The sequence below is a fragment of the Marmota monax genome, unplaced genomic scaffold (genome assembly GCF_021218885.2).
Source record: "Marmota monax isolate L192 unplaced genomic scaffold, Marmota_monax_Labrador192_F-V1.1 WCK01_AAM20220418_F8-fsc00018, whole genome shotgun sequence".
NCBI lineage: Eukaryota > Metazoa > Chordata > Mammalia > Rodentia > Sciuridae > Marmota > Marmota monax.
The window spans coordinates 22128500-22144300 of record NW_026692201.1 but is presented as its reverse complement, the minus strand read 5'-3'; the positions used below and the strand labels follow the sequence as shown (position 1 = coordinate 22144300).

The 15801-nt window shown below is 36.3% G+C and overlaps 1 protein-coding gene across 1 annotated transcript in view; it reads left to right on the top strand.

Moving 5' to 3' along the window:
- Ell2 (elongation factor for RNA polymerase II 2) overlaps window positions 1–15801 on the top strand; it is a 71467-nt gene that overhangs the window by 34663 nt on the left and 21003 nt on the right. Inside the window, exons 3-4 of the mRNA XM_046428812.2 lie at window positions 6626–6747; window positions 11661–11824. Coding sequence (XP_046284768.1) covers window positions 6626–6747; window positions 11661–11824 — 286 coding nt within the window. The remainder of the gene's footprint in view (window positions 1–6625; window positions 6748–11660; window positions 11825–15801) is intronic.

Genomic DNA, 15801 nt, shown 5'->3' with positions numbered 1-15801 from the left:
CATCTGGGCTGATCTGAGAGGTTTTTATTTTCCTTCTCTAAACCTATAATGTCGGTTGGGCCTTAATGTTATAACTGCTGCTCTAGTTTGAAAAATAGGACTTGTGGCTTTCAGGTTGAGGTTTCTATTTTCTGTTCTGATTCTAGATTATCTATTCTGTACCTACCATGTACAGTCTGAATGGTACATGCAAATATATTTTTCTAGCTAAACTGTATTTTCTAGATTGTTAGGAAATTAGAATTATCAAGAATCTGGAAAGAATTTGAGTGTGCAGTTGAATGATAGATAAATTAGCCAAATAATTTTAAGAGGCAAGCTGGCTTTCTAAGATAACTGGAGGGGTGGAGGAGATGGGTTCTGAGGTCATACAAATTGGGAAAAACTACTAAGTTGAAAGGACCTACAGCAAAGAAAGTCATTTTGTTTAACCTGGCATTTCCCAAATTTATTTGAGGGTAGAATTCCCTTTTTACATAAGGAAACTTTTCAGCATGCTTTGGAAATATTGGTGGAAAGAAAGCAGACACTTCAGTTCTAGCCTTGGCTTAGACACTAATCCACATTTTCATTCATTCAACAAATATGTATTGAGTGACAACTTTGTGCCAGTACCATTGGAGATGCTGGCAATATATTCAGGGAACACAATAGACAAAGGCCTCTGTCTTTGCAGAGCTTATATTTGGTGGGGGAAGAAAGACCATAAACATAACATGTGACTATTATGGTAATGAGTATTTTGGGCAACCATGGAGCAAGGTAAGGGGACTAAGAGTCTAGGGATTGCAATTTAAAATACGGACATAACCTTTAGCAAGTCTCTGAGCCTCTTTGTCCCCAGTTTATAAAACGAAGAAGTTAAACTAGGTGAATTTAGCTCTTCTGTTCTTATAGGTCTACTTTAAGACCAGGAATTATCATATCAAACTATAATATTACTGGTTCATGAGTATCTCATTGAACATTTATAGTCACCTTAGCAGAAAAGTTGGATATTAAAACTCATAGAATTGCTGCTAAAGAAGAGCTCTGTCACTTCAATCATTTATAATATTCACAAAATCACAAAGCTTTTAAATAAATGGGAGAAGAAACACTACTGGCCCTATTTTTAATTTAGTGTATATCTCAATCCAATACTGAGTATTATTGGACTTAAGGGTAGGAAACCTCTGCAGGAAAGGTGCCGACTGCTTTTAAGCAGATGTTAGCATACACTTTTAAGCAGATGCAAAAGTTGCAGCAGCATGCACGTTGCACTTCTGCCCTGGATCCTTATGTAAATAGCAGGTCTGTGACTTGATGTCGAAATGACCTTTCAGACAGTATTCCATTGCCACATGCCTGAGCTTGTATCCGAGAATAATTAGAAGCTTTGACTTACACATCTTGGTATACGGTATACAGTGTTTATGTTAATTATAAATGTCTGAAAGTTTCCTGAAACTTTGTCTTTGTAGCTTTTTTATCAAAGACAGACTGGTGTTTGGGAGGAGGATTGTGGATTGTGGTCCTAAACCTTTGATTTTCAGTCTCTCATTTTTGGAATGAAAATTAAAATCTGCTCTTCCAGTTACCTAGACAGGGTGATATATTTTTCTTTCCTTCAGCTTGAATAAGAAACTGTTTGGAATCAGGCAATCTTTAATTCTTTCTAAGTAATATTTTCTTGTTAAGTTACCCATTAGACACAAAGTTTATTTATACCAATATCTAAGCATGTCTTCAAGAGTGAAATGGATATAAAGAGTAGCACTATGTTTATAACTGGTAAGTCTGTATAACAAACACTTTGGCTCACTCAGGAGAGCAAGCCACTCAATAAATGGGAAAAGCAGGTTATAGAGCAGGTGAGGGAGAGGAGGCTTCACAACTAAACTAGGATATCTCAGAGTAGACCAGAGCCTGTTTGTCCCCAATTTATAAAATGAAGAAGTTAAACTAGGTGTTGAAGGCTACACCTGGGGTATCTTGAGATGTTATCTAACCCAGAGCATTTTGGATAGCTAGAGTGTCAGAGGAACTTGTGGATATGCATCTGTGATGTCCTCTAAATATATGGGAGCCTGTTCCACAGCTTGTGTAGGTGGTTTTTTCTTCCAAATGGTCACAAAGCGTGTTCTGAAAAACTGCCCTTCAAATTTATGGACTAGAGGGATGGGGAAGTGAAAATGTACTGGTTAAGGTGGGCCTAGGAACAGCTTTGGGGAACTGGGCTGACTACCATGGGAAATTAATTTTGAGGTCTGATTTAGAAACAGTCTTGGAAGAACATCCCTTGGTAAGATATAGGAACTTCTCAATTTTAGGTATTTTAAGCTTTTCCAATAGGTCAGTGGGAATGTCTTTATATTTAGGGACTCAGGATTTACTTGAAACTTTTAGCTAAATAACTTAAGTTTTATAACTTCCAATTAGAAGAAAATGAAAAGTTAATAAATGCACATGAGCCTTATTTAAAGGATATTTAGCCATTCTATGGCTCATGTATGCTTCATATTTGCTTTTCAATTACTTCTGATTGGAAGTTACAGAACTAGAATAAATATCTCAAATAAGTTAAAGTGGCCTCTTTCATTTGAAGTAAAATGGGCACTTTAAGAAGTTAACACCAGCAATGAAGTCAGAATTTTGACTTTTCTACAGGACTGATTGATGTCTGATTCTTTATGACTAATACAAGATCTCTTGGCCTCAGCCTGACATACTGTACTGGGTAACTGTGTTATGGGGGCTATGCTCAGGATTTACTTGAAACTTTTAGCTAAATGACTTAAGTTTTATAACTTCCAATCAGAAGAAAATGAAAAGTTTTACACTGTAGGGTGTAAGACTTTTTTTTTTTTTTTTAGTTGTAGATGGGCACAATACTTTTATTTTATTTATTTATGTGGTGCTGAAGATCCAACCTAGTACCTCACAAATGTGAGACAAGCACTGTACCACTGAGCGACAACCCCAGCCCTTCAAGAGGCTTTTTAAAAATGAGAATATGAAAGTCCCCTTTGTCCATCAAGCCAGACCTTAATATATTGAGAAATGTACTTCATACAAGATATTTTTGTGATAGAAATCTCCACATTTACAAAAGACTCTAACTACATGTGTGTTAGTTAAAAAAATAATAAAATGGAAAAAAAATGTTTAGTAAGATCATTCTTTCACCATAAAAATATAAATGTGACTAAGTTTGGAGGATGAAATAGGAAAAATCTAATGCTTAATATAAAGATATGTTAAGAGCTTTCCCATGACTTGTCAGTAAACATCTGAGCTAAAAAACAAATGCCAAATGTCTTCTTTGATATAAGGAGAGTAACTAAGAACAGAGTAGGGTCGAAGAGCATGAGAAGAAGATTCACATTAAACAGGGATGAGAGGTGGGAGGGAAAGGGAGAGAGAAGGGAAAATGCATGGAAATGGAAGGAGACCCTCAGAGTTATACAAAAGTACATACAAGAGGAAGTGAGGGGAAGGGGAAAAATAATATAAGGGGGACAAACGAATGTCAGTAGAGGGAGCAGAGAGAGAAGAGGGGAGGGGAGGGGAGGGGGATAGTAGAGGATAGGAAAGGCAGCAGAATACAACAGACACTAGTATGGCAATATGTAAATCAATGGATGTGTAACTGACGTGATTCTGCAATCTGTATATGGGGTAAAAATGGGAGCTCATAACCCACTTGAATCAAATTGTGAAATATGATATATCAAGAACTATGTAATGTTTTGAACAGCCAACAATAAAAAAATTTAAAAAAAAAAAGAACTCTAGTAATTAAGTTAACAGTTTTCAGTGAAAGAATAATTCATGTTTGTAGAATTTTAGCACAGACTTCAGTCATTCTTTTAAAAAATAGAAAAAAAAATTTAAGGTTCTATTTTTTTAAGTTGTAGATGGACATGATACCTTTATTTTATTTATTTATTTTTATGTGGTGCTGAGGATCAAACCAGTGCCCAGTGCCTCACATGTGCTAAGCAAGTGCTCCACCACTGAACCACAACTCTAGCCCCTTTAAGGCTCTACTTTTAAAAAAAATACAGCTTAGAATTTCCCAAATGGGGTGACCTTTCATACTTTTATGGGTAAAGTATTTCTCTATTCCCCCAACCTGAACTTCACAGAAGAAATCTTTCCACCTCAACTGAATCCAAAGTCTGACTTGAAGATGAAACCTCAACCACTGTGAAAATCTTCCCAACTGGATTCTGCGGGTGGAGATGGAAAGTTGTGAGGAAGATGGATGGAGGTTCAGGGAGTCGGGGTGGGGAAGGGATTTCAGTTGTCCACACCTTTCCTACCGGTCTTCCTCCTCTCCAAGTCTTAGGGTGGCTCTAGGATATATCCTTCTTGACCAGCAGCATTTCCCTGTTCTTGGGAAAACCAAAACATGTATCAGGGAAAGCTGTTAACACCAGCATAGAGATGGACTTCAAGTTCTCTTGTGTTTGCCACAAGCATTTCTTTAGCTCCTGCTATTTTCCACTGCTGTAGGATCAAGAAGTTGCCAGTGTGGGTGCAGACTAGGTGTGGAGTTTGCACTCCCAGTAAGACAGCCTAATGACTACCTACAGACAGTACATTAAGACTTGTTCACAAAGTTAGAGCATTTTAGAACTGGGGGAAATTGGAGGAATTAAATAGTGATTGTAGTGCTCCCAAAACATTGTTTATAGACTAGATAATAAAGGTAGAGACTTATTACTCAGAAATTGGGGTTAATTTAAAATAGGGAGACAAAGATAGTTTAAATTCATAGATAGTAGAGGCACTATGGATTATTACCTAGCTCTCAGCACTTCATAAAACTTGACCTTTTAAACTCTGAGTCTTTGAATTTCCTTTGGAAATATTTGTTTCTTTGACTTATTTCATCTCCTTGTTCATTCATTCCTTCAACAGATATCTCTTGCATGTCTAGTATGTGCCACATAGTGCACACTCTCTCCCTTCTACTTTTCTTCACTCTTCTTCTGGAGAGTTAGAGATGTTGACTCCAAGTCTTTCTTGTAGGTCACAGTTTGTGACTCTTTAGATGGGTTAAGTCAGAGATTACAGGGTGTCCTCTACAAGGGCAGGGACCATAATTTTTTTTAATTCTAATTTGTTATATATGACAGTAGAATGTGTTACCATTCATATTACACATATAGAGCACAATTTTTCATGCTCTATATGCAAAGTATATTCACATCATTTGCGTATTTATACATGTACTTAGGGTAATCATATCCATCTCATTCCACCATCTTTTTAACCCCCATACCCCCTCCCTTCCCCTTCTACCCCTTTGCCCTATCTAAAGTTCATCTAATCCTCCCATGCTCCCCCTCCCAACCCTACTATGAATCAGCCTCCTTACATCAGTGAAAACATTTGGCATTTGTTTTTTTTTGTGATTGGCTAACTTCACTCAGCATTATATTCTCCGGCTTCATCAATTTACCTGCAAACCATGATTTTATTCTCTTTTATTGCTAATACATGTTTGTACTCACTAGCACATTCATGAGCTGTCACATACCTGGTAGCCAGTTAGCTTTTTATCTTCCAATAATAGAAAGAACAGATTTTGAGACAAATGAGTATTATAAAACATTTAACCCCTTTCTACTTACATACTAAGTTACCAAGACTCTGTGTGTTTGAGGGCTGGAGAGTGGGAAGTAATACTTTACATACTTGTCAATGAACCCTCTTTTTAATCTTTACTTAACACCAATGAAGCCTCTGCAGAACAAATATAAGAAAAGTTTCAGGTGTTGAGGTGAGTGAAGCAGTTGAAAGACAGGAAGAATATTCCAAAACTTGTACACAGGTTTATTGGTCTCCTCCCATATTCCAAGAAATGTGCCTGATACAGGGCCTTTATCATCTAGAGAAACACTTGTTTCTTCGCTTATGGGGTTTTCCATCTAGTAGGGAAACAAGCCTTGAGCAAGACCACAGAAAACACATCTGTAGGTTCCACACAATTGCCTGGGGCTCAGCCAGGGAGTGGCTTGCAGAATCTTCTCTGTAGACTGCTGACCCTGTTGTATAAACATGATGATGAATCAGGGAATAGTGGGGCAGGGAGAAACACCCTAGCTGCATTTTGCCTTTGAATGTAATTATGATATTAACCTCGTGCTGCTAGTTATTCTTCTTCAAGAAACAAAAATTAATGAAATGTGTTTTTATTAAGAGAGCAAAAGATTGGATATGGACTGTATGTCAGAGACCATTTAAATATCTTGCAGTCGATCATCAGGGGCACATATCAAAGAGAAAACGTTTAGCTCAAAGGAGGAAGAGTTTTTTTAGAAAATTCACTAATATGACTTCCATATGAATTGTAATCATTTGCTAGTTTGAAATGAAGAGTTCCTCTTATAAGCTAATTACTAAGCAGAAGTGATTACTGATATGTAAGGGTAGAAAATAGAAATAAGAATTGGTGAGTTATAGCCATACTTGTCAGACTCCTTGAATTAATTATTTGATCATTTAAATGCTATAAAGATGTATATCAAGGGGGTTAAAAATGATCCACTTGAAAAACCAGTAAGTCAATTATAAAGTCTTCTCTGGCAAATTAATAATTTGAGGTCTCTTTCTCCCCCTTCACCCCTTTCAGCTTGTCAAAATTCCCAAAAGTGATCCCCTCAATGAAGTACATAACTTTAACTTCTATTTGTCAAATGTGGGCAAAGACAACCCTCAGGGCAGCTTTGACTGCATCCAGCAAACATTCTCCAGGTAAGTACTTTTCAAGGTATACTGAAGGGAAAATTTTTACTTACGAGAGTTTTAAAAAAATTAATTAAATACACATTAGTCATTCCATAAATATTTATAGAATTGAATTGCAGAGCTAAGCACACTTACACACTTAAATTTATATTTTTCACTGGAATACAATCACAAAAATTCTTAGATTCTTGCCCTGGATAAGGGTGGATTTTAAGGTTAAAAAAAAATGTTGCCTTATAAAATAAGAGTTTTTAAATAAAAATAATTTTGAAGATTTTTTTATAAAGGTTTTATTCATTACATTTTAGTAAGAGTGTCTAATACTGTATTTAATGTTTATACTCAGTGGAATAGGCACTTTTCCTGGTTAAAAAATAAATTAATTAAACATGGAGAGAGGAAGACAAGAATGCATACCCACCCCAGAGTACCACAAGCTCTTATCTGCTTAGATCCTCTGGAAACAATAAGCTACTTGTTTTGCTTTACTTTACTTTGGTTGTTCCTGATTCAAGAATGGGCCTTTGGGCCTCCACAGAGACAAGGAACATTGGGGGTTGTCCTTTCTTTGAGGTGTGAGGCTTTAACAGTATCAGTCCATCCTTGTGGCTCATGAGTGCAGTACTTGAAACTGTGTAAGTACTTGCAAAAAGGGAGAAAAGTTGTGACTCAAGCAGGAACAGAAGGCAGTGATACAAAATAAGACATGTTACTGAAAGAGTTCTAAATTTCTCTTCTCATTTAAAATGACTAAATCTTTTTTTTTTTAACCTTAATATGTTGCTTTCCCTGAGTATATTTTATTTTTTTCCTTTCTGAAAATTACTCCCCCTAAACATGTTTTTGATATCAATTGCATGAATTATAGATCATCATAGCCTTTTCTATACTGTTCAATTTGATGGCTACATGTAGCTGTTTACATTTCAATTGGTAAAAGTGAGGATGAGGTAATATTTACATTTCCATTGTTCATTCTTTTTTAACTAAAAATGCAAGTTTAATATCATCATTCACAAAGGTAATGAAAGGATTTATAAAAAAGTATTATTTGGAGATTATGGGTTATAGGGAGCAATATGAGGACATAAATTTAAAGGCAGCTGAATGACTATGATCTTCTCTCAATTCTTTCTCTTTTTTTCATTTTTTTTATTAGTTGCACATGACAATACAATGATCTTGACATATCATACATTTGAATCAATTGGGTATAATTTCTCATTTTTCTAAGTGTACAGGTTGCAGAATCACATTGGTTATACAGACATGTATATACATACAACAATACTAGTGTCTATTTTATTCTGCTGCCCTTCCTATCCACCCCCACTCTCCCTGTCCCCCTCACCCCCTCCCCTCCCCTCCCATCACTTCTCTCTACCTCCATTGTTCATTCTTACTGATTGCCTTTTACCAGCTCAAAAACCACATTTGACTATCCTAGGGACAGCATAGATATAGTACATTTCTACCACTGCAGAAAGTTTTGTGGGACAGCCCTGTGATATGTGTAGTATCACCAAGTACAAGGGTCCTATCTGAGAAGTGAGTTTGGGTGCTTATTTTTCATAGTGGGATCATGTAAGCCAACCCCTTCACTTAATAGGTGAGCTACCCAAGGCACACAGCTGGTTAGTTAGTGACTGGACAAAAGGGAAACCAAGTCCCAACTCCTAGTGCAGTATTCTTTAGACAACACAGGCCACTCTAGACTCATTGTGATGCCATCATCTATGATGCTTGTATTTTATTAAAATAGGACATTTTGACATCAGATTGAACTCTGTGTCCCCTTGGGTTCTGATTAAGGAATTTAATCCCTTCTTCAAAACTGGTCTTATCATAAAAAGGAATATGGTCTCACTCTTAGATCATAAATAACCCTTCATGTTTACTTCTACTTATTTGGAGAAAGATTTAAGGTCAGTTATTAAACTATCCAACATGCATCAAAAGAATAGAAACAGTTGTGAGAAAATTGGGGCAACTATATTAGTATCCATTCAGTGATTCAAGGAGCATTGTAAAATGATGTGGTATGGAAATAAATTGAAATCCCATTGTGAAAATAAGTAAGCACCCAAACTCACTTCTCAGACTGGAAGCAAATTTATCCATAATATGGCTCCTTCCTTTCTATTTAATATTTTCCCCATGCATCTTGTCTCTCCTATAATAGTGCAAGCTCTTCATGTGTCCTTTTTCTAGTTTCTTAGTGTCACCTGGGTTCAAAATGAATGCCCAGCAAATTGATCTTCAACCAATATGGATTAACTAGTCTCTTTCCTGATCTATTTTTTTTTTTAACCTTCCAAACCTCACTTCTCTCATATACAAAATGGATGAGACTTCGTAGTCTAAATTACCTTTCAAAACCTCCTTAAATCTTTCTATTCACAAGCTTAGTGAAAATATATAGTTTGGAGCACTGGGCATACAGTAATATCTACTCAAGTACAGGAAGCAGTGAGCCAAGCCAAAGAATGATGAACAGAACATTTATACACATATGTCCAAGTGTATGATTTCCAAGGTAGCTCAGTTAAGAAAGGACCAATAAAGAATTTTATCTAGAGGACCCTCTGACTTACAGGGATTGGCACCTGTTTTCACGTAAAAATCTGTTCCTTGACCTTGAATGATGTAAGCAGTAACTTAATTATGATTGGCAATAGGTTCAGCTTACTCTATGTGAATCACTTAGCAGATAACAGGGAGAGATGTTAAAACACAAACTTCCTGCCATCAGACCTTCAGTATACTGCAGTTGTTTCCTCTCTATCTACCCCCTCCATCCTGCCTCCCCTGAGGGTTATACCTCCTTGTCCTCTTTCTCTGGCTTTTCAGCTCAAGTCTGTCTTACTAAAAGAGAACATAAAAAGCCAAAACAACCTCCCTTACATTTACTTCTTGACACAAAGTCTGGCTTCAGCCCCCACCATTCCACTAAAACATACCCCAAGAGGGCTGTGACCTCCTTGGCCCTAAACCCAGTGGATACTTACAGGTTCCTTATTATTCTGACTTATGGCTAGCATTTCATTTCATATGGCCACTCTCCTGTTTGAAGTACTCCATTAAAATGGCTTCCATGATATAGTACTTTTCTGTTTTCCTCTTTAGCTATGTTTTTTTCAGTCTCATGAGGTCTCTCCCGGCCCTTGCTTAAATAATAATATTCTTCACAGCTGGTTCTCTTCTGATACCCCTTCTGGCCTTCATTCTGTCACTGTCTTCAACACTGAATTCATTTCTCTTCCAATGGTATCCCTAACCCACCCTTCTTTTGAGTTCAGTGTCTCAGTAAAGAGCAGCTCTATATACCAAGTAATCTGGCATGATCTTTAATGTCTTATTCTCTCTAATCACTGACCAAATCCTGTCAATCCTCTATTCTCACTATCTCTGGATTCTTGATACCCTTCTGTGTTTTTCCCTGCCCTACTCTGGTTCAGGCTATCACCTCCTGCCTGTAGTTCTTTAGTAGCCTTAAATGGTCTCAGCTTTCATTCTTGCATCCTTCTTGCTTCCCATCAATTCTCCATCCAGATTGATCTTCCTATAATACAAATGAGGTATTTTCTCTGTTTTCAACCTGGTGTTTTTGAAATAAGTCCAATATCCATAAATCCCCCAAAGCCCTACGTGATCTATTTCTCATTCTCTCTTCAGTCTCATGGTAATTGTCCTTTCTTAGCTCTCTGTGGCCAAACTGAAAGCCTTCTTATTTGCCTTGGGCTGACGCAGGTTGTTTTATTCTCCTAGAACACTTTTGTCCTTCATCCCCCTTATCTAGTCATCTTTCTAATCAGCTCAGATATCAAGTGAAACGCCTCTCCAGAGGGTCCCCTGCTTCCTGGAATTGTTCACACTGTGTTGCAATTTCTAGTTTACTTATTCTTATCACCTATTAGAGAGCTCCTTGAATGAAGGACCATGTTTGTCAAGTCCTTGTCACAGACCCGCCTCTCATGTTGCCTGGCATACAGTTCCTGCCCAATAAATATTTATGAGATGAAAGAACTAATTTTTTAAAAAAGCATTTGTAAATACAGTTATTAGCAATTTACAAAATTTTAATCAACACTTATTTCTTAGTATCATATAACAAAGTTATTTTCAATTCAGTTTGGACATAAAGGACCAGAGCTAGAGTGTTATTTTCATTACTTTTATATTCCAATTTATAATATTTTCTTTTAAAACCCCAGTTATAACTATTACCAAGATTCCCCTATATTAGCATATTACTTTGAAACAAAGCTGTCTTGGCCAATGTTAATATTTGTGTTGTTCCAATTAGAATCTTTTAAAATATTTCTGCAAAAAATAATTTTCCCTGTATTTTCTTTAATATTTGTTATATAGAGATTTAACAAGGTAGTAAATGTAAATTCTACAAATTTGGGGGAAGTTTAGTCTTATAATGCAAAAGTAAGCTCTGATGTTAGCCTTAAAATTAATACCTTATTAAAAATAAAAAGAATTATGGTTTGTTTTATCCAGTCATCTGTAAAGCATTCACATTATAGTTCCACTAAAATTAAACTTTTAAACATTTCTCATGTTGGTGATAGGTAATTTTTGAAATAGTTGATTATTAAATGAAAGTAGAACTGTAGTGTTCATTAAGACTTTGGTCTTCACTCCAAATAGTTTTTGTTTTAAAAAATTCATGGATTTGGTCTCTGAGAGCTCATTTTACCCTTTCTGTATAGAACATGGAAAAAATGTGATATGAAATGAAGAAGAGGAACTTAAATATTTTAAATAATTTTTACATTTAAAATTAATATTAGTTGTTTTAGAATTGCAAATTTATTTGGGCTGCTATTGTTGGGATAATAAAAATCTTGCTTACCTTTATTGTACAAAATAAGGGTCATCTCTGACAAAGCCACTGTCTTACTTGACAGCTCTGGAGCCTCCCAGCTCAATTGCCTGGGATTTATACAAGATAAAATTACAGTGTGTGCAACAAATGACTCATATCAGATGACAAGAGAAAGAATGACCCAGGCAGAGGAGGAATCCCGCAACCGAAGCACAAAAGTTATCAAACCCGGTGGACCATATGTAGGTTTGTATAGATATCTTTCTTCTTCTTGCTGATTGATTGGAGTAATTCAAGATCGCTGTAGGTAAATGTGGGTAATATTAATTTAATGAAAACACAAACTAGTTTTCAGAACATTTTGTATAACGTGGTCAAAGAAAGGTCATCTGTTATCTTCAGACTGCTAGTTAGTTGAATAACATATTTTAAAGTTTTATGACTTTACTGAATCCAGAATCCTCTGTTGCCTAATTATTATTATTTTACAGTACTGGGTTCTTATCAGTGGTACCGTTGTGTTTTCTTTGTCATTGGATGATGTAATTTCTATGATGGACAGTATAGTTCTTGTTTTGCACTTTTGTAGGGATTTTTTTTTTTTAACAGTAAAAGCTATTTTGAACTTCTGAGTTGCTGACCTCACTGTTGCAGATTTTTCTTGTATTTTCAGAGGATCTTTAAACAATGAGGAATTTTTATTACAAGACTATAAAATGTGCTTATGGCAAAGCATTATAGCAAAGCATTAGGGTGATGACTCTTTGGTACCACAATTATGATCCTCATACTCATCTATCCATTAATTAAGAGCCTGTACCATGCCCATCGCCTTTATCATTAGCTCACTCAAATATGCATCAGATCGAAAGGAAGTAAGATCAGACCAGCAAGATGAGTCTTCTTTATGAGCAGTGCCTTGAACAACTTTGAGGAGTCATTCACAGTGACTATTAACAGTAGTAGAATGATCAAGAGTGAAGATGAGCTTTTTGAGTCCTTGGTGGGTTTCATAATGCAAGTCATCATAGTAAATGATGAAAGGATATTAACTTAGAAATTTACATTCTAATAAAAATAGTCTCTTGAAGAGTCAATTCCTTAATCAACATCTTTCCAGGTTTGATATAATTCTACTTCTGTATTTTTCTATAGCTGATCCAGCTATAATACATTCAACTTCTAAAGGCTCCACTAGTGACTCTAATAAGTATTTCTTTGGAATAAGGCCAATGCTCCTGGGACTTGGTGCTTAGCTTAGATACATTTAGTTTGGTTTAACAACAATTCATGGCTTCCCCAGGTATATATACCCATGGGGCTGGGTTCCATGCCTAGTAAGTTACCAACAATGAGACTTTTATACCTTCCCTTTCCTACTGAGTGAGGTAACAACTTCCAGCCTCCTTTCATTCTCCTTTCTTCTCATAAGTGACTTAATTAGCTTTCTGTGCTAGTAGGCTAAATCTCAAGCTATTTTTAAGATGCACAATATCTCTCATTACATTTAAGTACTAACTATGAATTATCTGCCTGCTTGAAAGTGTTGTTTGATTCTGTCCCATACCAACGTTTTATAAACAGTGAGGCAAATTGATGTGTATGACAAAAGAATAGAAGACTCAAATCATGAAAATGATTTTTCCCCTCCCAATATAACTAGCTGAAAACTCTCATCTTGATTTATTTCAAAACTTGAAAATCATCAATGATTGGTCAGGTGTTTACTTATAACTTATACAACAAAATTTTCAACACCCAAAATCCCAAAGACCATGCACTTCCTAATGGGATTAGGAATTTTAGAACTCACAGGATTTCTTGTAAGCATTGCAAATAATTTATGTACATTTGGGGTAACTATACGAAATTTGAGCTTACTAAAGTTTATGTATGAAGCATTCTATCTCCCCATTCTAAGAAGGGCTATCCTCCCCTCTGTGCCCTGCAGTGATCTCTGCCAGCCCAAATGTCCTATTCAGCCTCATCCTGTTTGCTTTGTCCTCAGTGCCCTGGCACTGACTGTCATAGCACAGTGTTCTTCCTTGACCTTAATATTGTCATTAACCTTTGCATCCTTTTATTCTCTAGATCACATGATCCCAGATCCTTTTAACTTTTCTTAATATGGCCCATATCCCCACCCTTTAATTACTTTTAGTGTTCCCCTCTGGCCTGCCTCCAATTCTTCACCTCAGAGTTCAAAACTGGACATACTGCTCTTAATAAAAGTCTAATCAATTTTGAAGACTCTAGTATCCTAATTGGATTGTCTGTTGTTTGTTTTTGTTTTTTTACTGTACTTAGTTTTGTCAAGTTTTGATCTTTTGCATTTAACTGTATCCATTGCCACTTCTTTTCCACATGTTTCTTTCCAACTAAGCAGCTTGGTTTGTATCTTCCTGCTTTTTTCTGAATCTCAGAAGTATCCAATTAATTTTGTTCTTCAAAATATATTACCCAGCACTTACTGAGTGCTTTCCCTCACCCTCCTTAATTTCAGTGGGTTAACACATATTTGAATGAATAGAGAAATAATTTAGCACAAGGTATCAGCTAGCGCTTTACCTGTGGTTACTCATCTGAGTCTCATGATCACTCTAGGAAGTAGGTTATGATTATCTCTCCATTTTACACATCTAGTTGTTGGGCTCAGCAAATAGCAAATGATATAGGCATGGCCTCGTGAACATGTTCTCTTCCTAAAACAGCAGGACATGCCCCTTTAGTTCATAATTGACTATACCATGTAAAATGACACCAAAAGCTCACCTATGCTGCCTCAGTACCTGCAGAACCAGGTTTCCTTCAGCGGTGTCAGCCTGGGTGGAGGCAAATGAGAACAGTGCTGTCCTGCTGTGGTACAGTGGTGGCATGATGCCACACCAGGCCTCTCACAGCTGAACTAGGGCACAAACCCAGCTTATGGGATAGAGACTGTGCTCTTAGAGGTCCAAGGTCACCTGGCCTAATCACCAGGAATATGAGCTCCTGCAACCCTTTTGTGAGCTGAACAAAGCAAAACCTATTTGCCTAGAGAGGAGCAGAGCAACTTTAATCTAGAAAACAATACTTTTATTTCTTGAGTAACATTTTCAGTTCTAGTCATGACATTTATGTCAGGGTGAACATTACTGTATTTGTCTAAGAAAAAAATCACTAGTCACCCTGACTTCTGTTTTACCAGTATCTTAAGTCTACTTATAACTTACAACCTAAATTCTGGACTTTTATGAATTGCAAATCTTTATATGTACTAATATTTATTTGGGAATTTAAAATAACAATTAATATTATTTCTAAGATTCTATTTGAAACTTTCCCTCACCCTCCTTAATTTCAATGAGTTAACACATATTTGAATGACTAGAGAAATCATTTAGCATTTTAATTTTCTCAAATATTAAAGAGGTATTTGAACCAGATAATATCTAAAATCTTTTATAGTTTTAACATTTTGTGTCTATTGAGCATTTATTTATTTATTTATTTATTTATTTATTAAATAAACCTTTTGAAAAAGTGATCACAAATGCCAAATGGTGGGTATGGATTCCATTGCAGTGGATTATGTATTTAATCATAACCCAGGCCGTGTCATCAGCACAACCCTGCTGATGTTTTTCAAGCCTCAGGTCTGTATTGCCAGGGTTTTGGGTCAGGTTCCTTAGACCAGAAAAGCAACTTCAGAAGATGGCTACAGTCCTTCCTCTCTTTCTGATGGACTGCTTTAACCTCTCTCTTTCAGATTGTTTACTCAGAGCCAATAGATTGAGGGAGAAACACTTTTACCATCGCATAAGAAAGGGAAGAGTTAGAAGTGGACTCCTTGTTATGAAACAACGACTCAGATATAGTCCCAGATTGCCCAGCCCTGTTGGTACCACTGCTGCTGTTTATAAAGGAGCCTAGGGAATTGATTAGCAGTTGGGTCTGGAAAGAGAATTAGATTTTTCCCATAGGCTTTATTAAAAGGGCTTTTCTGAGGCAAATATTAAAAATAAAAATAAAGCCATTCTGCCCACTTTAAACCTGACATTTTCTTGCTTTCTTCTTCTTCTTCTTCTTCTTCTTCTTTTTTTTTTTTTTTAGCTTCTCAATTCTCTAAATATTTCTATCACCAATGTTTTCCTCATCTGTAACCTGTCTTTTCTTAAACCCAAGGTCTTCCTCCTGGTTGTATAGCACAGGAGGAATGAGGAGGCAGCAAGCAAGTGATCAGT